General features: G+C 45.2%; 1 protein-coding gene and 1 pseudogene across 3 annotated transcripts in view; both read left to right on the forward strand.

Moving 5' to 3' along the window:
* The window catches only part of LOC132572475 (contactin-6-like), a 421055-nt gene that overhangs the window by 245290 nt on the left and 150363 nt on the right, over nt 1–25402 (forward strand). For all 3 annotated transcript variants that reach the window (XM_060239569.1, XM_060239567.1, XM_060239568.1), the window contains 2 exons: nt 4087–4290; nt 8111–8213. In XM_060239569.1, coding sequence (XP_060095552.1) covers nt 4087–4290; nt 8111–8213 — 307 coding nt within the window. The remainder of the gene's footprint in view (nt 1–4086; nt 4291–8110; nt 8214–25402) is intronic.
* Nucleotides 17762–18527, forward strand: LOC132571006 (transcription initiation factor TFIID subunit 9-like; annotated as a pseudogene).

Consider the following 25402-nt stretch of genomic DNA (forward strand, 5'->3'; position numbering starts at 1 on the left):
TCTAATGTCAGTCTGCACTGCATAAGATAGCAACTGTATGACCACATGGCTGTGTAGGCTGTATGGTGAAACTCATTGTGTCTATCAAAGTTAACTTTAAAAGGGGTAAATTCTCTGAGATGAGGAGGCATGTGAGGAGGAAACTGAAAGGAAAGGTAAATACGGTCAAAACCCTTGGGGAAGCTTGGACACTATTTAAAACTATAATTCTAGAAGCTCAGATAAAATACATACCACAAGTTAGGAAAGGCACAAACAGGTATAAGAAGAGGCCAGCATGGTTAACAAACAAAGTAATGGAAGCTGTAAAAGGTAAGAAGGACTCCTTTAAGCTGTGGAAAACCAGTCCAAGTGAGATTAATAAAAGGGAACACAGGCTGTGGCAAATCAAATGCAAAACTGTGATCAGGCAGGCAAAAAGGGACTATGAAGAACATATTGCAAAAAACATAAAGACCAACAATAAAAATTTCTTCAAATATATTAGAAGTAGGAAACCAGCCAGGGAAGCAGTGGGGCCCTTGGATGACCATGGGGTAAAAGGATTACTGAAGGAGGATAGGGAAATGACTGAGAAGCTGAATGCATTTTTTGCCTCCATCTTCACCATGGAAGATGAGAAGTGTTTGCCCGCCCCAGAACCACTAATGTTGGAAGGGGTGTTGAAAGACCTGAGTCAGATTGAGGTGACAAAAGAGGAGGTCCTACAACTAATAGACGAATTAAAAACTAATAAGTCACTGGGTCTGGATGGCATACATCCGAGAGTTCTGAAAGAACTCAAAGTTGAACTTGTGGATCTTCTAACAAAAATCTGTAATCTTTCATTGAAATCTGCTTCCGTTCCTGAGGGCTGGAAGGTAGCAAATGTCACCCCCATCTTTAAAAAGGGTTCCAGAGGAGATCCGGGAAATTACAGGCCAGTCAGTCTGACTTCAATACCGGGAAAGTTGGTAGAAACCATTATCAAGGACAGAATGAGTAGGCACATTGATGAACACAAGTTATTGAGGAAGACTCAGCATGGGTTCTGTAGGGGAAGATCTTGCCTCACTTAACTGCTACATTTCTTTGAGGGGGTGAACAAACATGTGGACAAAGGAGACCCGATAGATGTTGTTTACCTTGACTTCCAGAAAGCTTTTGATAAAGTTCCTCATCAAAGGCTCCTTAGAAAGCTTGAGAGTCATGGAGTAAAAGGACAGGTCCTCTTGTGGATCAAAAACTGGCTGAGTAATAGGAAGCAGAGAGTGAGTATAAATGGGCAGTCTTCGCAGTGGAGGACGGTAAGCAGTGGGGTGCTGCAGGGATCGGTACTGGATCCCATGCTCTTCAACGTGTTCATAAATGATTTAGAGTTGGGAGTGAGCAGTGAAGAGGCCAAATTTGCGGATGACACTAAATTGTTCAGGGTGGTGAGAACCAGAGGGGATTGTGAGGAACTCCAAAGGGATCTGTTGAGGCTGGGTGAGTGGGCGTCAACATGGCAGATGCGGTTCAATGTGGCCAAGTGCAAAGTAATGCACATTGGGGCCAAGAATCCCAGCTACAAATACAAGTTGATGGGGTGTGAACTGGCAGAGACTGACCATGAGAGAGATCTTGGGGTCGTGGTAGATAATTCACTGAAAATTTCAAGACAGTGTGTGTTTGCAATAAAAAAAGGCCAACGCCATGCTGGGAATTATTAGGAAGGGAATTGAAAACAAATCAGCCAGTATCATAATGCCCCTGTATAAATCGATGGTGCGGTCTATTTGGAGTACTGTGTGCAGTTCTGGTCGCCACACCTCAAAAAGGATATTATAGCATTGGAAAAAGTCCAGAAAAGGGCAACTAAAATGATTAAAGGGCTGGAACACTTTTCCTATGAAGAAAGGTTGAAACGCTTAGGGCTCTTTAGCTTGGAGAAACGTCGACTGCGGGGTGACATGATAGAGGTTTACAAGATAATGCATGGGATGGAGAAAGTAGAGAAAGAAGTACTTTTCTCCCTTTCTCACAATACAAGAACTCGTGGGCATTCGATGAAATTGCTGAGCAGACAGGTTAAAATGGATAAAAGGAAGTACTTCTTCACCCAATGGGTGATTAACATGTGGAATTCACTGCCACAGGAGGTGGTGGCGGCCACAAGCATAGCCACCTTTAAGAGGGGGTTAGATAAAAACATGGAAGAGAGGTCCATCAGTGGCTATTAGCCACAGTGTGTGTGTGTGTGTGTGTGTGTGTGTGTGTATAGCCGCTGTGTGACACAGAATGTTGGACTGGATGGGCCATTGGCCTGATCTAACATGGCTTCTCTTATGTTCTTAAAAGTTTTTTTTTAAGTTTAATGTCCATGCATTAAAATGTCCATGAATAATGCAGGCAGCCACCCAGAATGCCCTAATGCAAATTTACCAAGCATGATTGGAAAATGTGGCATTTGTTTGAAGAGTGGTTTTGGACACTGAAGAGCTCATTGTAACAGTGTTTCTGCATTAACAGTCCAGGACTATTGCTACAATGCTAAATAGTATACTTTCTTTAATGTATTAACTACATACTTACTTGAAAGCTAGCATTGTGCAATGGTTAGGTTATTGCAAGTGTTATCTAGGCTTATATCTGCTCAGCCAAGATGTTCCCTAGGTGACCATGGAGAAGTCTTCCTTTCCCATGTTATCCTGATGACAAACCTATGAGTTAGATAAGGCTGACAGTGACCAACCTAAGACCATGCAGCTAGACCCAATGGCACAGTGGGAATTCAAATGTGGGATCCCAGATCCTAATCTAGCAGCCTGAGCACATACCACAATAGCTTTCAAAATGGACTCTGTTGAACCTGAATGTTATGTACCCATAGTGCTGTTATTCTATAGTTCCTCATCCACAGCCATGCGCTAAAATGAGGAATGTAGAAGGCTGTTATGTAGAAAAGCCCTTAACTTATAGTTACCTCCACAAAATAACTGCAATGAAACAATCTAAAGAAGGAAGAAGGTAAGCTGCACCAAATTTCTTGAATTTATTTATTATTTATTTATTACGTTAAGCTTATATCCCGCCCTCTCCGCAAGCGGACTCAGGGCGGCTCACAACATCACATTAATTCCATTAAAAACCAATAAAACATATAAAACATAATTACATATTTAAATTATTTAAAACATTTCATGGTGCTGTATTAATACAGTATAGTATAGCTTTTGATAAAAGAATCACATTTGATAAAAGAACATAACAACACTAGACTTAGACACAGGGTTAGAAGATTCTTAGGTTTAATGTAATCCAGCAGTTTGCAGTGATGCAGTTTTTCAGATCTAATGACAAAAAAAATCTCACACATTAATACTATGCCAAAATGCCCAACAGAAAGCCATTAGAGTATAACAAAATACGTCTCTCTTTTTTTGTGAAATGCTCACCTCCTGCCTCACATGTGAATACATCACTGATCCTACATTTAAATACTGGTTAAACAGTATTTTATTATTCTCTCTCAAGTATGTGAATAATCTCTACTAGAAAAATAATATGCTCGTGTTATACACAATGAAAGGTTTATCTATAGTGGTTAATTTATAATTGTCCAAGTTATTTCTTTAATCCATATTAAATTAATTTTGGACATGTCAGCATGAAATGGGTTTATTCCTCCCACCACAAATCCCTTACTGGATTTTAAAGCATTCCATTTTCCATGATTTTATGCAGTGGTATCATTGTATCATTTGTACTCACTGTCATTGAATTGGAAAGATAAAAAGGAAAACTAGAATTTTCTTTTTGTATGAGTTTTGTACCATTTCAACATTTGTATTCCCATTTGAAATTAAATATAAGAAAGCACTTGGCACAGGAGGATATCAATGAATGGGGTGGAGAGGAGAGAGACAGTTCTAGGTACCCTAGTGATACTCCTATTCAAGATCCAGTCCACCATTTAAAAAAAAACACTTTAATTTTTATTTAACAAAATAGCTAATGTAATCATGGAAATGGTTCATTAAAAAAAAACCCTTTTCCAATAGTGCTAAAACTCATAGCAGAGTTTTATTAGGAAGATATGTATAATAAGTGTTTGATGTTTTCCAGATTTGTCCTATGATTGGATTTTCAATGATAATCCCTTATATGTTCAGGAGAACAATCGGCGATTTGTCTCTCAAGAGACAGGAAATCTGTACATTGCCAAAGTGGAACCCTCTGATGTGGGCAATTACATTTGTGTTATAACTAACACAGGAGCTAAACAAAGTATTCAGGGCCCACCCACACCACTTGTTCTTCGTGTTGATGGTAAGTTTTAACAGTCTTAATTAAGCTAAATTTATTAGTCTTTGACACCATGCATTAATTGTGTTACAACAATCAATCATTCTAATCTGATAGGCATTTGTTAATCCAATGGCTCATATCAGTCTGTACTTTGAATATGGCTATTGTTGCTAAAATCTCATGAAGGAACTGTGTTTATGAGCAAAGGAAGTTTGTGTAGGCATATCTACACTAAGGGAGCATTTGTAAACAGAACTGTTCAGAAGTAAACTCTATATGACTGAGTGGGGCTTACTCTCATTAAAAAAAAATCCTTATGATTACAGCCGAAACCACTTACAAGATCTCTGGCAGTTTAACTGTAAGAATGGTAGGGATTCTAATTTTAGTAGTGTGTAAAGATTTCTAGACAATCTCTCACAGACTTACAGTCCTCAAGAAAAGACTGATTTATGAGTGGAATAGCTGTTCCCCCCCTCCTGGCTTTTTAAAAGCAATGTCAGCTCTAAGGGCTGTTGTGGTGTAGCAAATAGAGTATAGAACAAGGACCTGGGACAAATCTCTTGATCAGTCATGGAGGCCTGCCAGGTGACCTTGGGCCCATTTCAATCTCTCAGCCTAACCTACCATCACACAGCAGGGGGACAGGAAGGGCCTTCTACTGCTACTACAACTCTGGTAAAGGTCTGTATGGGAGGGCCCAGAGCACCCAACCACCCTTATATCTTCCTTTTTAGCAAAACCTTTAAACCGTGACCAAAGAGATGTGAAGACCCAGGTAGTGTAACAACAACAGTTTATTTACAGTGCTCCAACAATAGGTGGGTAATAATAAAAAAAACTTTTAGTGAAATATTGAAATATATATACAATAAAGGTTGATGAAAATAAAACCCTTGATGCATCTAACTAGACGTTCCCTGCTTCTATTGCTAAAACTCACCCCTTGAGTACAGGATCTCTCCTGCTGAGTTTTCCAGAGAGAACCAACCTCCTTCCCAGCCAGGCCTACGGTTGCCAATCCCCAGGTGGGTGCAGGGGATCCCCCGGTTTGGAGACCCTCCCCATGCTTCAGGGTCATCAGAAAGCGGGGTGAGGGGTGGAGGGAAATGTCTGCTGGGCACTCCATTATTCCCTATAGAGACCAATCCCATAGGATATAACAAAGAATTGATCTTGGGTATCTGGGGCTCTAAGGGGGCTGTGTTTTTAGGTAGAGGCACCAACTTTTCCACATAGCATCCAGTGCCTCTCCCCAAAATACCCTCCAAGTTTCAGAAAGATTGGACCAGGGGGTCCAATTCTATGAGCCTCAAAAGAAGATGCCCCTGTCCTTCATTATTTCCAATGGAGGGAAGGTATTTAAAAGGAACGTGGTCCCTTTCAATGTGATGGCCAGAACACCCTTTGGAGTTCAGTTATGCTCATCACATCCTTGCTCCTGGTTCCACCCCGATGTCTCCTGGCTCCACCCCCAAAGTCTCCAGATAGTTCTTGAATTGGACTTGGCAACCCTAGCCAGGCCTATTTATGCTTTCCTCCCAGGTCCCACCACTCTTGAGCTAGTTTTTCCCCTCCAAAACCACTTCACCTAATCAGAGGCCCAGAAGGGATCTTGGGAGATGTAGGCCTTCTAGAAACTCCTAGGCAGGTTTCTCCCTGCCCTCTAGGCCACACTAGGCCTCAGATCATGACACCTACCATTACAGGATTGTTGTTGTAGGGATTAAGTGGAGGAAGGGTGAGTGATGTGAAAAGTCTAGGCTTCCCAATCCTCCCGCCCTGGCAGGGGACCCCAGGTTTTCCACCCTCTTCCCCCGCTCCCCCAAAAAATGGAAGCGGGGGGAGAGGGGGGAAACGGCGCTGGGGAGCATGGCGAGCCGCCCGATCCTGGATCGGGCGAGGCCGCCGTGCCGCACCGCTGCCGCCCCCTCCCCGCCCACCACAGTTGCTCCTCTGAGATGGGCCCAGGCTGAGCCCATCTCGGAGAAGCAGCCAAGAGGCGGCAGCAGCGCAGGGGAGGGCGAGGCAGGCCAGGAGCATGGTGAGCCATGAATCCGGGCCCTTCTAGGACCCAGACTTGCAGCTCGCCATGCCCCCGGCCTGCCTCCATCCCCCCCCCTCCGCTTCCACCCGAGAGGCGGAGCAGGTGAGGCCGCCGGGCTGTTGCCGCTTCTTCTCTGCTCGCCGTGGCTGCTCCTCCGAGATGGGCTCACGGCGAGTGGAGAAGAGGCTGCCACGCCACTGCCACCTCTTCTCCGCTCGCCGTGGCTGCTCCTCCGAGATGGGCTCAGGCTGAGCCCATCTCAGAGGAGCAGCCACGGCGAGCAGAGAAGAGGCTGCCACGCCACTGCCACCTCTTCTCCGCTCGCCGTGGCTGCTCCTCCGAGATGGGCTCAGTCTGAGCCCATCTCAGAGGGGCAGCCACAGCGAGCGGAGAAGAGGTGGCAGCTACGGGGCGGCCCACCATGCTCCCCGGCGCTGTTTCCCCCCCCAGCTCCACCTCAGTGTCTTCTGGCTCCACCCTAAAGTCTCCTGGCTCCACCCCCAAAGTCCCCAGATATTTCTGGGGTTGGACTTGGCAACCCTAGAAAAGTCCCTTTGAGTACCTGATCAAGGAGAAAAGCAGGATATAAATAAATTAAACAGTCAGTGTTCAATGATAGTGTATCACACACCTTAGTTATAAATGACTGCTGGAAAAAATCTGCATGAACTCAGCTGCTGGAACATCAGAATACATTGACTGGTTTAACGATAGGTCACAATTTATACAAGTCTTGCATATACTCTTGATTCTAAAATAGTTAAAAGCATTGTTTTTTTTTAAAAAAAAAGGATAAAAAAGAGAACAATGCAATCTACCATAATTGTGTTGGAGCAAAGCATTATAATAATCTTATAATAGCAGGTGTGATGTTGGAATCAAACTCCTGACATTAATGACAGATTAGCCCAATTTCTCAATTCAGAAAATTGCTTGTGTTCTTTTAATTGCCAGAGACATAAAGTCAAAGAGAAGTCCAGAGTTCTACTTTGGATTTTCAGTGTATCTGATTTTGCAACAGGGGTTGATTTTGCACTCACTTTACGCCACTTTCACATTTGTCTTCTCAGTGCGGCTTCTTTCCAATTTCACACTATCTGCCCCGGGGCTCTCAGCAAGCATTGGTGTTTTCACGCAGCAAACAGAAACTGTTTTTTAGCAGTTTCTGTTTGCTGCATGAAAACGCCAACGCTTGCTGCAGCTCCAGGGCAGATAGTGTCAAATCGGAAGGAAGCCGTGCTGAGAAGACAAATGTGAGAGCGGCGTAAGGTGAGTGCAAAATCTTTTAAGTTTCATGCTGTCCACAAATCAATTATTTTTAGAAATTAGAAAGAGTACAGTATGCTGTCTGAGAGGACTGCTAAATGCTGGCCTCTTTTGATAATCTAGGTCAAGAGATCAAGGGGAACTCACTCATGTGATTTGATTTGTAAACTTCATATTGGGCATCTACACAGTGATGAAGTTCTCCACAGAAGCCCAGACCGATTTCACACTAGGGCTTGTTCCAGGTAGAGAGCCCTTTTGCCCCCGGTTATCACACAAGCTGTCCTGGAGCTGCGAGTTGACCTGCCACTTTTCTGCAGTAAGCGTAAACTGCTTATAAGAGGATCTCGCTTGCTGCGTAAAAGCGGCAAGTGCAAAATCAGTCCCAGTTTTGCTCTCACTGGAAGACATTTATTAGTTTCCATGGGAACAAGTAAGGCCACAACTTTATCTTTTACACTGAAATTCTGTTGTGGTAGAAAGGTCTGAGGCACAACTGGAGTATTGTTTTGTTTTGATGTTCAACAGGTGTGATGGGGGAGTATGAACCAAAGATTGAAGTGCGTTTCCCAGAAACAACATATGCAGCAAAAGGTTCACCTGTTCAACTGGAATGCTTTGCCCTTGGAAAGTAAGGAAGTTAATCTCTCTTTTTTTGAAAAAAAAATAATTATGATTTGTTAAAATAAAATGATAAAATTTACAAATAGTGAGTTAAACTGATATACAATAATCAAGGAAAGGTTCAAACATCTGTTGAGTTTAAAAAAATCATATTTTGGAATTCACATTGGGAAAGTATATGGCATCTTACTGGCCTGACAAAATAGACCCCTGATCGTCTATTGCTGTCAAATTATATGGGGTGGCTGTCTTTCCAAACAAACTTTTCTTTTCTAATAAGTAAATAGCACTTCCCTGGTAACCAAACCTACATAGTCTCCTTCAGCCAAATGTGTATAGTCTTGCAAGACCCCTGTGTTCTGAAAGAATACCAATTAAAATGCTTTCTTTGTGGTAGCAAATTGAATTCTTCAGTGTGAAAAAGTTAAGCTAACTACTGTATATATTTCTGACATCTCACTTAGTACTTCCTATTTGAAAGGCTGATCACTTTGACACTTGAAAATATACCTACATATGAGATCTATTTCAAGTAAGCCAGCCTAGGCAAATATAGCATGAACCAGTGTTCAGGTTAAGGTAATTGAGCTTTCCTTTGTCTCTGAAAAAGAGGGATCTTTGATCAGGAGAGCCAGTTTGGTGTAGTGGTTAAGTGTGCGGACTCTTGTCTGGGAGAACCGGGTTTGATTCTCCACTCCTCCACTTGCACCTGCTGAAATGGCCTAGGGTCAGCCATAGCTCTGGCAGAGGTTGTCCTTGAAAGGGCAGCTGCTGTGAGAGCCCTCTCCAGCCCCACCCACCTCACAGGGTATCTGTTGTGGGGGAGGAAGGTAAAGGAGATTGTGAGCCACTCTGAGACTCTTCGGAGTGGAGGGCGGGATATAAATCCAATATCTTCTTCTTCATCATCATCATATTCAGAGAACAAAATAAATAATGAACATTTCAATACACATCATGGATTTCTGTAATTTTTAGGATGGATCCAGTCAGATTTTCACTTAGTCCTGCCCAGTTCTACCCATACCACACAGCCCCCATCCCACATGCCTTTTGTCTATGCAGGCCCTAAAATCCCCTAAATAGCGTTTTTTTTGTGTGTATGTGTGGTCAAGGAGGACCTCTCACTCTTTTTGTGCATGTGTTGAAAAGCTGGCCAGATACAGCCTTCTACTATATTGACTCTGCTACAAGTATTGTAATGATATTGGGTGAGAATGTTTCTGGTGGCCTAACTGAACACAAATGTATGCAACTTAATCCCAGCAACCCTCTTTAGGGTGGGATTACTTAGAGTGAAGAAATGTCAAGGGGTGATCCCGTCCTGCCAGAAGTTATAGTCCAAACTTTTTTTGTTTTGTTTTTGCAACATCAAACAGACTTTTAGGTTCTGGTTGGAGGAAAGTCAGCCAGATTTCACACTAGGCTTGTTCTGGTATCAGAGCCCTCCCCCCCACCACCCCAGTGCTTCCATCCGATTTTGCACAAAGTGCCTTGGGGCTGTGACTTCCCTTGCCTCTTTCCCCTGGCAAGCAGAATCTGGTTTTCAGAGGATCTTGCTTGCTGTGGGAAAGAGGTGGGGCAAGTTTCAGCCCCATGGCAGCTTGTGCAAAATCTGATGGAAGCACAGAGGGCGGGGGAGATCTCTGACACTGGAACAAGCCTAGTGGGGAATCTGTCTCAGTTGAGATTAGGGGCAACTGGAGCAAAGAAACAGCAGAAAGGAGAATGGTTGAAATGTCCTTCCCCTACTGCTTTTTCACTCCACATCATCATCATCATCTAGTTAGGTAGTTAGTTAATTTATATTCTGCCTTCTCCCAGAAATGGGCTCAAGACAAATAACAATATAACAAAACAAGAAAATTTACAATTAAAATCAGAACAGTGTAAATAGTACAATAATACTATAAGGATAAGCAAATTATAGATGGTGGCTTCAGTCAGACACATTCTACAACATACTGAAGGTCTAAAATACAATAATTGAGGATAGTAAGATGATATTGCAGCAAAGATGGTATCTCAGAAAAGAAGGCCAGCCAATGGAATAGGACGCCTGCTGCCTCAACCAAAGGCCCAGCAGAATAGTTCAATTTTACAGGCCCTATGAAAAGGTAGCAACTCAGTAAGGGCCCAGATCTCTGTGGGGAGCTGATTCCACCAGGCCGGAGCCAAAGTCAAAATGGCCCTGGCCCTGGTTGAGGCAAGTCAGACATCCTTTGGGCCATGGATGGTCAGTAGATGTTGCAAGCCAGATTGTAATGATCTTTGGGGCACATATGGGGAGAGGCGGTCCCATAGATATGTAATCATCAATCATCAGGGGGTTTTTTGTAGCAGGAACTCCTTCACATATTAGTCCACACTCCCTGATGTAGCCAATCTTCCAAGAGCTTACAGGGCTCTTAGTCAGGGCCTACTGTAAGCTCCAGGAGGATTGACTACATCAGGGGTGTGTGGCCTAATATGCAAAGGAGTTTCTGCTGCAAAGAAAAGCCCTGATCATCATAATCTAGAATCAGTTCTTATTACTTCTGAACAAGAGGAAGGAGAAGGACAGAATCATTGGGTTTCAGTTCCATGCAGATGCATATAATATGAAGTTTGAGCCCAACAAGGGGCTAAATGAACAGCTTGTTGTTTCTAGAGATATAAAATTTCTGGAAGTTTTGAAGCCTTAGGGAGGAGAGTTTTTTCTATTAAAATGAAAATGTGAGGGGAAAGTGAAACATATGCAAACTTATTTTCGTATCAAACTAAAATTTATTTTTTTTCTGATTTAACTGCATAAAATGCATCATTTATAATTTAGTTAGCACATAAAATAGTGTTATTGAGCATTTTTATAAAATTTTAAGTATAAATATTTTAGTTTTCTACTTTAAAATGTAAATATACCCAATACTTGAAAGAGAGTTGCAAATTTTTGTGTTCTATACTGCTTTAGCACATATATCTTAATTTTTGCCATCCTCAATCTAGAATGGGAAGAAAACAAATTCTGTACTACACTTTTATGGAATCACAGAACATAGAAACAACAGCACATTTGGATATCAATGTTACTATAAAACACTATGCTTTTTAATAATGTATTATTATTAAATATGTACTAGTATATTAATTGTTGCCAAAATGATTCACATTTAAATAAACATTTCTGAAAAAGTTGTATGTTTTTATAGTACACATGAATTATATTATTTAATGCTGGTTTTTTACATAAAATTTTCATACAACCCAGCTTTTTATAATACATGGAAGAATGATTAAGATGGTGAATTATGCTATCCACAAGTTTAGTGAAATATTTTAATTTACCAGCTAAATTGCAGTGTATACACCATCCATATGGGAAAAGTCCTGGTCATAGTCTATTCCTGTTTCTACTTAAAGGATTATGAGAATACCTTTCCTTCAGTTTTTTAGTCCTCTTATATGTAATCATTACTGAAGAGAATACGTGCATGCTTACACACATACACACACACATAGTATAATGCTGACTTCTCAATGCACAAATGATGTTTGAAAAATATGAGCATATTATATATTTACTATATACAAAAATTTCATATTCATTGCATGTAAAACCATACAACCTGTGAAAAAATATAAATAAAAATATAGAAACAATAATGAAAAGTGGGAGGCTGAAACTGTTGTAAATATATGGATTAATTTAAAAAGAAATTCAATAGGGGATATGTCTACTCCTAGGTCACTTACAACTGGCATTTTACTGCATTTTTTCCTGCCAAAGTGCAGTATGGTTTTTTTGTGGCTTTCAAACATGGCTTGTCTAATCTGTTTGCCTTTCATGTGTTCTTCATTCTTTTTGTGTGATTTTCCAAACCACTCTTGATTGGATATTTCTCTTTGATGTGATTATATCTGCTGGTTTGCAGCCCAGACTGTTCTTTTCTATGACATGGCCTCTCAAACACAAGCTCTCTTTGTAAACATTGTCTCTTAGCAACAAATTAGATGTGTGAAGGGGTTGCTTTACCTCTGCAGTGCATTCCTTTAAAGGGATGACACCCCCTTTCCATCCTCTTCCTTTTAAATGCTTTTGAAATTTTAGTTCCCACAACACTTCAGAGAAAGCAAAGGCAGCAACAGAGAAAAACTGGCATAAAGGGATAAGGTAGCAGCATCAAAGCGCCCTTAGTCTTTAGGGTTGCCAGATCCGACTCAGGAAATATCTGTGGATTTTGGGGGTGGAGCCAGGAGACTTTCCCATTCCCTAAATAAATAAAAATACAGCAGTGCAATGTTTTCACAGTGTTTCCCTTACCTGAGTCTGAGAGACAAGCATGGCAGACTGTCATGCAAGCCGAGCATGATTCTCTTTCTGCAAATGGGTATTTACTCTGACTAATTTACCTGCTGACAAAAATGTTATCAGTTGCCGCTGGTTATTCAAACTGAAATCCTTACCGGATGGTGGGATGCAGAGAAAAGCCAGGCTAGTAGCAAGGGGTTTTTCCCAAATTGAAGGACAGGATTATGAAGAAGTGTTTGCTCCTACGGTCAACTCTGATATACTAAAAACAGCATTGTGCAAGACAGGGCTTGATAAGATGCAGGTGCACCATTTCGATTTTACAACTGCCTATTTAAATGCCCGAATAGTTGAAGAGCTCTACATGAAGCAAATTCCAGGGTTTGAAAGCACTAACCATAACCTTGTGTTACGACTTAACAAAGCCCTATACGGTTTAAAGCAGGGTGCAAGAGTGTGGAATCAATGTCTGAGTAAAGCTTTAACTGATTTTGGGTTCACACAAGGAATTGCTGACCCATGTATGTTTGGCAAAACCATTGGGGAAACTAAATGCTATCTGTTTGTATTTGTGGATGATTTATGTTTTCTGTTCCAAGATGACATGCAGCTGCAATGGTTTATACAAACAACTCAATGCCTGTTTAAGATTAAACATTTGGGCAGCATTCCGCACTACTTGGGAGTAGACATGACAAGGAACACAAATGGATGTTTTGAGCTCAGTCAGGAGAATAAAATAACAAAGCTGCTTGAAAAATATAATATGACAAATGCAAACTGTGTTAACACACCAATGACCATGAGCCTGATGATAAAGTGTTTGAAAACAAAGGCATTGTATCAATCACTAATTGGGTCCCTACTGTATATAGCATGTTGGTCAAGACCAGATATCTGCATTGCTGTTCATATGTTGTATCAGAAGTGTGCATGCCCTTTTATGAAAGATTGGACTGCAGCAAAAAGGGTTTTGAGGTATCTAACTGCTGTACTGCTGAGGTACTGCTGCAAACAAATTAGTGCTAGCCACTACTTCAGCACAACCAGTTACAGCTTACAGTGATTCAAGCTGGGGAGATAGAAAAGATGGAAGGTCCACAACAGGCTATGCTGTGTATGTGCATGGAGCTCTTGTGTTGTAGAAATCTTTGAAACAAACACGCGTCTCAACTAGCACTTTTGAAGCAGAGTTTTCTGCATTAAGTGATTGTGTTGTTCAGCTGGAATGGTTATATCAGCTACTAATAGACTTACACATGCAATGTAACTTACCTATGTGTGTATTTTGTGACAATACTGCTGCTCAACATTTGGCAGATGCACAAGGTGTCAAAACAAGAAGTAGACACATAAACATTCATTATCAGAATGTCAGGGAGACTGTACATAGATGTTTAATTATGTTACAGTACCATTCTTCTGATATTAACATAGCAGACATGTTCACTAAGTGTTTAAGTGTGGACAGATTTGTAACTCTGAAACAAAAACTAGGACTCATCGCCTGAGTCTTAGCGGGAGTGTCAGCATATGCTTGCTGCTAGGTAAGACTTCAGACTGGAGTCAAGTGCCAATGATCTATGACAGTTCATGATCTGTGATGGTTCCTGACAGTTTCCCTTATCTAGCTTATACTGGTTCTGTCCAGAGTAATTGTGTCTACACAAGATGACTCAGCACTAACAGGGTAATGGGCCCAGCATGCTTTTGCTGTGCCGTGCTCTGGAGGTTCTGAATGAGGCTGAACTGCAGTGGTGACCTGTGACTGAGGGGATGTCTGCAGCTGCCGCTTCTGGAGCTGAGGAGGAAGATGTGCTCAGCCAGGTGTCTGATAACAGCTCGGAGGACAGGAGTGATTCTGAGGACCAGCCGCCGGATGACAGCATGGCCCAGGCACCAACTGCTCTGCTGGTGGAGAAGCTCACCTCTACTAATTATAATGTGTGGGCTCTTTGGATGGAACATTATCTTAAGCGTGAAGGTCTGTGGCTGTATGTTGACGCTTCCTCAGACCCTCCAGCTGCTGGAGATGATGTCAAGGATGAAAAAGCCCTCGCAACCATCGTTTTGAGTGTGGCAGATGACCAGCTTGTGCACGTGTCTGATAAGACTAAGGCTATGCAAGTGTGGGACAGTCTGAAAGCAGTATACGTGCAGAGCACAACTGGGTCTCTGATAGCAATTACCTGTCGCATGTACCAGACAGTAATGAGACTGGGGGAGTCTGTGAGGGCTCATCTAAACACTTTGGCTGAATGCTTTCATCAACTTGAACAGTGTGGAAAAACTGTACCTGATGAGGATAAGGTGCTTATTATTCTCAGTTCCCTGTCAGTGGATTTTAACATGCTGATAATATCACTCAAGTCTACTGAAGTGAACCAATTAACCTTGAATTACGTCACTGGACGACTGCTGGAAGAAGAGTCTAGGCAGAGGGAGTCAAGTTTCCCAGAGACCTGGAAGCATACCAGAGCAGGGGAGGTGACTAAGGTCAGCTGCAATACCAGCCAAGCAGACAGCTTAAAGCAACATGGAGAGGTGTCTCAAGTTGCTCTGAAAGTACGCAGATATTTCTGCTGTGAATCTATGAAACACCTGAAACGATCGTGCCCAGACTGGAAGAAGAGAGCCCGATACGGGGGGCTGCCTCACAACTCTTCACACAGCCAGAAAGCCACATTGGTGGTCACAGACTTGGCTGCTGCACGTGGGGTGTAAATTTTAGATTCGGGAGTGTCTCAGAACTTTTGCCGAGATGAATACCTGCTACATGACACTCAGTCCTCAATGCCACAGCATATGAGTCTAGCTGATGGCAGGAACTCTGCTGTACAGTGTCAGGGAAGTGTCACATTCTCAGCACTTCAACACACATTCAAAGAAGTGCTGTGTGTCCCTGCTCTTGAAAACAATTTGCTAAGCATGCTTGCTTTGGACAAAGCTGGCTTTACTGTCACTTTTGCCAGCAACTGTTGCAAAATAATGAAGGGTGGCCGGATGTTTGCGTAGGAAGATTGCAAAACAATGTCTATGTTATTGAAAAATTATCTGTGGGACCGCAGGTTGTAACTAACACAAAACCTCATGATAATTGTGTTCATTTGCTGGAGCATGCCAGTTTTAACACTATCAGCAAAACACTTGCTATAGTGGGGCATGAGGGAGTGAATGAGTGCAAGGTGTTTCTTGATTGTGAGGTATGCAAATGCAAAAAATCAAAAGCATTCCCGGTTGCCAAGAAAAGTGACAGAGTGTCTGCAAAACCGTTGGCTCTGGTGCATGCAGATGTGATAGGACCTTTTCCCAAAAGCCACTCTAATAAGAGGTTTGCACTAATCTTGGTTGATGATTTCCCAGATTCTCATGTGTGTATGTGCTCAAAAAGAAGTCTGAGGTGTTCACGACAGTAAAATATTGGGCCCAGAAGGTACAGAAACAACTGGGTGAATTGTGTGCTTTGCAAACTGACATGGGAGGCGAATTCATGTCTTCTGAATTTAACAGATGGTTGCAAGCACAAGGTATAACGCACAGAGTGGCAAATGTGTCAACACCGCAGGAAAACGGTATGGCTGAAAGAAAGGGGGGAATTTTGCAATATATGATGCAGTCTATGCTTACTGACGCTGGTTTATCTGTTGCTTACTGGGCTGAAGCATTAAAGGCTGCATGCTGCATAAGCAACAGGATTTGGTCTAGGTCCATAGATAATATTCCTCACAAGGTGTTGTACAATAAAAACTCCAGTTTGGGGCATTTAAGAATTTTTGGCACCAAGGCCTGGGTGAATATTCCTTTAAACCAGAGGTGAAAAGGGGGAGCTCACTCCAAAAAGCTTTTCTTCCTCTGTTATCAGACAGGAATGAAGACATACAAGTTTGCAAATGAACATCAAACGCTGAGTTTTAGCAGGTCTGCCAATTTTTGTGAAGACCAGAATTGACACAGAGTGCATGCTAATGAATAGTCTTCGCAGGTCACACTCCCCTTATCAGAGGAAACCAAAAATGTAAAACAGGAGATAGTCTCTCCTAGGCAACAATCCTCTGAGAGTGAACAGAGTGAGCAAAAGGCGCCTAGAGTTTCTACCAGAAGTACCAAGGGTATACCACCAATCAGACTTGGGTTTGATGCCACTTCTGTAAATCATGTGTATGTAAAAGAGCCAAAAAGTTACCTAGCAGCAAGCATATGGTGACATGCAGTTTACCTGAATAGAGTCATTTCCTCATGTTCTCTTTTTTTTTGCCTATTCTGGAAGCTGCACTTCCATAAATGAAAGTGAAATTTGTCATACCCCCACACGTCCCCTTTTCAGGCTTCAGAAGCATTTCCAAGCATGACTTTTTAAAGGGACACACATTCACAAAGCAGCCAAAATAAATTCAATTTGCGAGTCCACATTTTTCTAATCTCGATGGGAAATTTACTCATGGGAGTTGCTGAATGTAACCATCTGCTGTATTTCAACCAACTTCTTCAGATAGGAGCAGGAAAGGAGAGCAGCCTAGGGGGTGGAGTTTTCCTCTGTCCCATAATCAGGTTCTAGCTAACTCTTTCCTATCCATTTTACTATAGAAACAACTTCTGAAGTGAGTACAAAACAGAGGGACTCGCCTCTGTGCCATTCTCACAGCTTCACACACTGGTGGCTTTGCCTGCTCACCCTGCCCCCTGCTTTCCTGCTGCTGAGATTTAAAGGCACATACACATTCTCTAAGCCTGCTGAGGTTTAAAGGCACCTAGTGGCTGTTGGGGCAGGGCTTTTCCTCATGAGCCAACTGGCTGGTGATGGAGAGGATCCTGCAGAACCAGGGAATCCCCTGCTGGTGCCTGGGACATCATCCTGCATTTACCAGCAGTGTGAAAGTGCCCATAATCTTGTGTACAATCCTACTTTTGACAACAGTGTGAAAGGTAGCAGTGTGAAAGCATCCATACTTGTGTATAACCCCACCTTTGTCATCCTTGATAATAATTATACCGATACGAGCAGGGGATCTACAAGGCTTTGTGGGGTGTGTCTCATATTCTCCTCCCCCACTGTTTCTGCTACCTCTTCCCTGAAAACCACTATAATGTTTTTTTTCCTTCCCCTGCTTCTTTTTCTCCTTCCCAGCCACCAGCCAACTTAGCTTTCAACTTTATTCAGGTTTAACAGTCTATAGGCCCTACACTAGTTAAAAGAGCTAAGAATCACAATAAAATAACTGCAGAGGTTGCCTGCTGTGATGGAGGCGGGCAAGGCCATGGCCATGGCCATGGCTGCGATGGAGGCAGGCAAGGTGGTATCACCCAAGAGCACTCCTAAGGATGCCCAGGTGATGGCCCAAATTTTGAAAGATATAGGGATTACTGAGTATGAACCAGTATAAATCAGATGCTGGAGTTTGCATACCGATATGTGACAACTATCTTGGAAGATGCCAAAATTTAGTCCAGCCATGCAAAGAAATTGAGTGTTGATGTGGACAATGTGAGATTGGCTATCCGGTGCTGGACAGACCAGTCATTCACCTCTCCTCTCCCAGAGATTTTCTGCTGGATATTGCATGGCAGAAGAAACAGATGCCTTTGCCACTGATCAAGCCTTATTTGGGCCAACAGCTGCCACCTGATCGCTACTGCCTGATGGCCCCCAACCAAAAGCTGAAGTCTTTGCAGAAAAAGGTCTCTTTCTCTGCTGGAAGGATAACAGTGTCACAGCTGAGTGTTGGAGCCATCACCAGCAGGCCCAGCATGCCAACTTTAGGGATTCCTTCAGTATAGATGATTTCTGTTTCAACCAAAGTTGGGGCCCCTGTGTCACTGCCAGGGCAGCGATTCACCATGCAGATCCCCATGTCACAAACATCAGTCAAGTCAGTGACTCCTGCAATGCCGACAGTGCAGAACATGCGGATCAACCTGTCCCTGATGGGCTCCACCAACATGATGTCCTCAGAAAATGCTGCCAGTGATTTGAACCCCTTGAAAAGGAAACTTGAGGGAGATGATGATTATGACAATGGCCATTTTCGCACTTAGCGTTTGCTCCCCTTATTCCGCGGCGCAATTATGTCCGGATCATTTTTCTCGTTTTCCCACTAGTGACTCTTTGCGGAGTCGCCTTCCCTGAAGCCCCGGCTCAAATCGTTTTCCCACTGGCATCGACTTGATTTCGATGCCCTGTCAATCATTTTTTTTTAAGCGCAAGTCTGGTTGCGTAATGACATACTAACGTACTAACGTAACATCGAGCTGTTCCCTCCCCTTCTTTTCGTGGACAAACCGCATCACGTGTGCTGCTGCTTATGGATTGGCTGCAGCTGTAGAATCCTCCACAGCCCTTTATGTATTAACAGAAGCATTCACAGTGGAGAATCCTAGCACTAGATCCCCCCCCCCCAAATTCTGAAGCACTAGATTCCCCCCCCCAAATTTCCTCCGCTCTCTTTCCCCTCCCCGGCTGGCGCTTGCAACGGGGACCTGACTGATTCCTGCTGCCAGAGCTCCCCCCCCCCGCCCCATTCTCTCCTTCCCCTTCTGTGGCGCGTGTGAAGAGCGAGCTCGCGTCTATTTTCTAACCGAGCGGAATGTAGCCAGGGAGAAGAATGCAGGACTCCAACTTCCCATTTTATACATGGCGATTTTGTGCAGGTCCAGAAATCCTGGTGGCACAGCTGAGGGAGGCATTCCCTTTTTAAAACACACACACATGAACGCTTTGGCCCGCACCGACACTAGATTCCCCCCCCCCCAACAATGGTCGTTTTCGCATTATCGAGATAACGCAACAGCGAAATAACGCAACTAAAGTCAATTAAAAAAAAAATCTAACGAAACCAATTGAAGTGGCAATTGAGGCTATTCCAGGAGGGTTTTTTTTTTCTTTGTTAATTTCGAAATATCGCTATTACGCAAAACTGTGAAGTTTAAAAAAAAAATGGCCGTGCCGGCACTTTGGGGAAGCGCCGCGAAAGGCTGATGATTGGCCAAGGGGGTGGATGGGGTGGGAGGACGGAAAGGGAGAGGGTGCCGCCCACACAGCAGTCGATCCGGCGTGGATGGATTTCCCACTGCAAAGTCCGCGGAGTGGATCCGTTGTGGATCCGGAGGTTTTCAAAAACTCTGGCAGCATGCTGAAAAACATACTCCGGTGTGAAACCCCTGAAGCGCCGGAGCAAAGCGCAGCGCCGGAGCAACAGGTGCGAAATCCAGGAAAAGATCCGGAGGTAAATGGGGCGCTACGCCGGAGCAAACGCTAGTGCGAAAACGGGCAATGTGAAAAGGGAAGCTTAGGAAGACCCTGCAGGCTGTTGTCTTTCTATTTGGGACTTGCAAAAGGGGGACACTGAGCTCAGATTGGTCTTGCTGGGCCCCTGTGAACTGTTTGTGCACAATTTAAGTCTTTCTCCATATAACTTCTCGAGAAAACCAGTGCAGTCCTTTTGGCCACAAGCTAGAGAAGTTTCTAAAGCAGCAGGGCAGACAGAGGAGTCTTGTCCCCTGTTGGCATTGCCTGTCCCTTAGCACTAAATTAGATGAACAGGAGCCCCTTCTGCTCTTTCTGGCCTGCACCGTTTCAAATTGCAAGTGGGGCGGTGGTGGTAGAATCATTTTCAAAATGACCCCTACAGAGATGACCCCCAAAGCATGCTACTTTTGCACCTGGAAGGAGTTATCTTTCTTTCTCTCTCTAACTTGAGCAAGTAGTCTAGTTCAGTCCCCTAAATGGTAAAGACCAGCCACCGAGATTTCACAGAGAGCTTCTACATGTGTGTCTTTGTTCTTTCACTGCCAGGAGGAAGTTGGAGATAGGAGCATTAGCTAAGAGAATCTCAGGAAGAGGTCAGTTCTTCTAGGGAAGGTGGTGGGGGAGGCAATATGTGTGCTTTCCCTTGGGTGAAAGATCACGCAACACTTCTGAACTTGGTGTATACATATCCGGATAGTAAAGAATGCCTGGAGGCTGTTTAGGTAACACAGAAGATCAAGGGAGTATTTTGGGTTGGCTCCTGTGGACCTCTTCTGCAAATCGAAATGCTTCTGCTAGGAGAAGAGCTCTTCAGAATACAAATCGCGTGTTGTAGCTGTGCAGAAGCTAAAACCTCACCCAGATACTGCTATTTAATACGTATAAAGATAACATCAGAATTCCTCCTTTTTTTTCATTTTCCTCAGTTTTGGAACCAAGATAGGAAATATGTGAGAGTTATATTTATTTTGGAATGCAAGCTGTTATCAGTTCTGCCAGTGACCAACCTGGAGTCATAGGATTAACCTGTGTGTGTTATGGTGTTGTGAACCGTAAACTACTTTTTTTTTTCTTAAGAGAAAATTCTGAAATTAAAAAAAGACAATAAAACAGAAATTTGCCACATTTTTTTCACAGAGACTACTCAGAAGTAATCATAAAACCTAAGAGAAGCCATGTTGATTCTTGACCCATTCAGTCTAACACTCTGTGTCACACAGTGGCCAAGAAACCAGGTGCCATCAGGAGGTCCATCAGTGGGGTCAGGACACTAGAAATCCCCCAAGCACCAAGAATAGAGCATCACTTGCCCCAGACAGAGTTCCATATATACCCTGTAACTAATAGCCACTGATGGACCTCTGCTCCGTATGTTTATCCAATCCCCTCTTGAAGCCATCTATGCTTGTAGCTGCCACCACTTCCTGTGGCAGTGAATTCCATGTGTTAATCACTCTTTGGGTGAAGAAGTACTTCCTTTTATTCATTCTAACCTGACTGCTTGTCATGAGCCCTGACGAGGAGGAGCTGGAAGGGTTAACAGACCTGGAAGAGTTGCCAGCCATTTCCTCAGCTGAACAAACAGCAGCTGGCCCATCAATCACTCTCCAGGCACCAGTGTCAGTTGTTGACTATCAATCTCCTCCAAGCTCTCCTCCTCCCATCTCAAGAGTTTGAAGCAGGCTCCAGAAAGAACTTTCAGAGTGAAGACATGAGGCACGCCGATGCTTCAGGTCTCTCAGCCCTGAGTTCTAGCAGAGTCACTGCCATCTAGGGAGCAGGCTGATTGATACTCCCATATAGCTCCCACCCAGGACCTGGTAACCTTGTGGAAGCAACAAGTCTATTCTCTGGCTTGCATCCACGCTCCTTCCTGATACTGACCTGCTTGATTTCCTTGGCACCCTGACCTTTTGGCTTTTGGACATTGACTTCTGATTCCGGTTTGTGATTCTGTATTTGTGACCTGGCTCCTGCTTGACTTCCTGGACTTTGACCTTGGACTGGCTTTGGACTCCTGCCTGCCTGCACCCTGAGAATATGACAGATTGCTTCCACACCTGCGCACTCAGTCCATAAGATGGATGAGGAGGCAAGCGGAGGCTTTGGGCAGCTAGCAGCCTTGCTTACGCATGTGCAGCACCTCACCCAAACGGTGGCTCATCAGCAACAGCAGCAGCAGCTGCAAGCCACTGTTGCTGCCCCACCCAAATACCCGGTGCTTCCCCCAGAGAAGTTCGCTGGCAAGGTGGAGGAGTTTCCTGCATTCCTGGCACAGTGCAAACTGTATATTGAATTATGTGCCAGAGACTTCCCCAAGACCAAGGTATGCTTCATTGCCAGCCTCTTAAAGGGGCAGGCAGCTAAATGGGCTACCCCCTTGCTTATAGCCCCATCAGCCCTGCTGACTGACTACCAGGGTTTCCTAGATCATATGGCAGTAGCTTTTGCTAACCCCCAGCAAGCAGCCACCACCAATCGGAAGGTCTGGACCCTGAAGCAGGGTAGAGATTCGGTTTCCCAGTACTCTATTGAATTCAAGCTTCTGGCCCAAGACCTGGCCTGGAATGAGGCTGCCCTCATGGACCAGTATACAGAGGGGCTGGCTGACAAAGTCCTTGATGAGCTGGCACGACTAGACCAACCAGCCACGCTGCAAGGCCTAATCATACTGTGTCTCCGCATCGATGGCTGCCTGGAAAGCTGCTGCCAAGTGCGCAGCAGCGTCCATCCCTCTCAGCTGTCTCACCGCCCAACCCCAGCGCACACTAGCCCCAGGACTGACAACCCTGAGCCTATGCAACTCAGGGCTTCATGGCCACAGCTCACCCCTGAGGAAGAAGCACAGCGCCGCTCACATAATCTCTGTCTGTACTGTGGAGGGATGGGGCACTTCTTCTCTGGCTGTCCCACCAAGTGCACCCTGCCCAGTACCGTGCCACTGCCGCCAGTAAAAGACCAGCCCCAAGCCTGAGTGGACCCCCTGACTTGGGGCACCTAGCCGGGTCCCCTGAACCCTATGTTACTGGCCAGGGCCTGTTTCCCATAGCGGTCACACTCGGCTTGCCGAATGGGCACTGGCTGTTTGTCTATGCCATGGTTGATTCTGGGGCCATCCACTGCTTCATTGATGTGGCCTTTGTAAAGCAACACCAGATCCCGGTGCAGGACAAAGACACCCCAACTCTTGTCGAAGCCATCAACGAGCGCCTCCTCCATTCCAGTCCGGTGACCCAGGAGACCCACCCGGTCACACTCCAGATCTAACACTATCACAAGCAAGTACAATTCGATGTTGTTCGCATGCCCCGCTTTCCCCTCATTCTGGGACTCTCCTGGCTCGTAAAGCACAACCCCCTTGTGGACTGGGCACAGGGAAAGCTGAGCTTCAAGGACCCTTGTCCTCACCGGGCCCGGTCGGCCACCCTGGCCACCGTCACCTCAGCGACTTGTCCTCTACTTCCCCTGGCCTACACAGGCTTTGCCGATGAATTGAGGAAAAGGGGGCCGACCAGCTCCCCCCCCCCCGCACTGGTTTTATGATTGTGCCATCAATTTGGTACCAGGGGCACCCCTGCCTTTAGGGTGACTCTACCCCATGTCCAAACTGGAGCTAGCAGCCCTGTGGGACTTCCTTGCCAAAACCCTGGAACGGGGTTTCATCTGGCCATCCACGTCCCTGTTGTCCGCCCCTTTTGTCTTTGTCAAGAAGAAAGGCGGCAAGCTCCAGCCCTGCAAAGTACCAGGCCCTGAACAAAATCACCATCCAGGACCGCTACTCTTTGCCACTGATCCCAGAACTACTGGATCGCCTTAAGGGGGCCCAGGTCTATATCAAGCTGGACCTCCGGGGCGCATGCAACTTAGTGCAGAACCGCGCAGGAGACGAATGGAAGATGTTCGGGACCTGCTATGGCCAGTATGAGTATCTCGTGATGCCCTTTGACCTGACCAACACCCCCGCTGTCTTCCAAAGGCTGATGAATGACATTTTCCACGACCTGCTCGACCGCTTTGTGATCATTTATTTAGATGACATTTTAATTTATTCCCAAAGCCCCGCCCAGCACGCAGGGCACGTCTGCCAGGTCCTGCAAGCCTGCGCGAGCATGGTCTCTACGCCAAGCTAGAGAAGTGTGCCTTTGATTTAACAGCAGTTGAGTTCCTTGGCCACATCATCTCACCCCATGGGACTTGGATGGACCCGAACAAAGTCAAGGCGGTGCTGACCTGGCAGACATCATGGAACCGCATGGACATACAGCGGTTCCTTGGCTTTTCCAATTATTACTGCCAGTTCATCCCTGCCTATGCTGATGTAACCACACCCAAAGAGCCATTTCACCGGACTCCAGAGACAGACCATGCCTTCACCACCCTGAAAACCTGCTTCACCGCCGAGCCGCTCCTGCGTTACCCAGACCCGCAGCTGCCATTCACAGTAGAGATCGATGCCTCCAGCGTGGCCCTCAGTGCAGTGCTATCCCAGCGGGAGGACCTCTCCCAGCCGCTACAACCCTGCGCATACTACTCGCGGCAGCTGATGCCCGCAGAGCGCAACTAAACCATCTGGAAGCAGGAACTCCTGGCCATCCAAGACCACCTTCAAGGTTTGGAGACATCACTTTTAAGGGGCCTGCCACCTCATCCAGGTCCTGACTGGCCAGCGGAACCTGGAGCATCTATAGGCTGCTCGACGCCTCACCCAGCGTCAGATCTGGTGGTCCCTCTTCTTTTCTTAGTTTGACTACCAGATCACCTACATCCTGCAGAACCAGAACTGGAAAGTGGACACCATCTCCCGAAAACCGGATTACACTGTGCCTCTAACGGAGGAGATCCCAACTGGGCTCATCCTTGCACCCTCGGTCTTCGCTGCCACCACGACTCGCCTGGCCTTGGCTGCAGACATCCAGGCCAGTCAGGCCCATGACCCCTGGGCTCAGCAACGCCTCCTGGAAGTGCAAGACAGCCCAGCTGGGACCTTTCTACCCGCCAAGGTCTCCTCCTCCCCTACCCACACCTGCAGGACCCTGGGACACCTTCTCCCTGGACGTTATCACTGAGCTCCCCAGGTCCAAGGGGCACACTTGCATCCTGGTGATGGTGGACCTCTTCACCAAGATGGCTCACTTTGTTCCATGTCCCAAGCCACCCACAGCTCTTGAAATAGCCCACAGCACACTTGATCTCAGACTGAAGCCCCCAGTTCACCTCCCGATTCTGGCAAGTCCTGCACTCCAGCTTAGGCACCCAGGAGCATTTCTCCTCAGCGTACCATCCCCAAATGAATGGGCAGACCGAACGCACCAACGCCATGCTGGAACAATACCCGCGTTGTTACACCAGCTACCAGCAGGATGACTGGGCCGCCTTGCTACCTCTGGCTGAGTTTGCCTACAACAATGCCATACATGCGTCCACACAACAGACCCCATTTGCAGCCACTTATGGGTACCACCCTCACTTCTTTCCTGCAGTCCTGCCCCCCACAGCAGTCCCTGCTGCTGATGTGCACCTGCAGGAACTCCGGGCTCTCCAGGACTTGCTCTGAGAGCAGCTCCAACAGGCTAAAGAGGCCTACAAGACAGCTGCCAACTGAAAGCAACAGGTGGGGCCCCCACTGAAGCCCAGGGACCACATTTGGCTCTCAACCTGCTACCTG

The sequence above is a fragment of the Heteronotia binoei genome, chromosome 5 (assembly GCF_032191835.1).
Source record: "Heteronotia binoei isolate CCM8104 ecotype False Entrance Well chromosome 5, APGP_CSIRO_Hbin_v1, whole genome shotgun sequence".
In the NCBI taxonomy this organism is placed as follows: domain Eukaryota; kingdom Metazoa; phylum Chordata; class Lepidosauria; order Squamata; family Gekkonidae; genus Heteronotia; species Heteronotia binoei.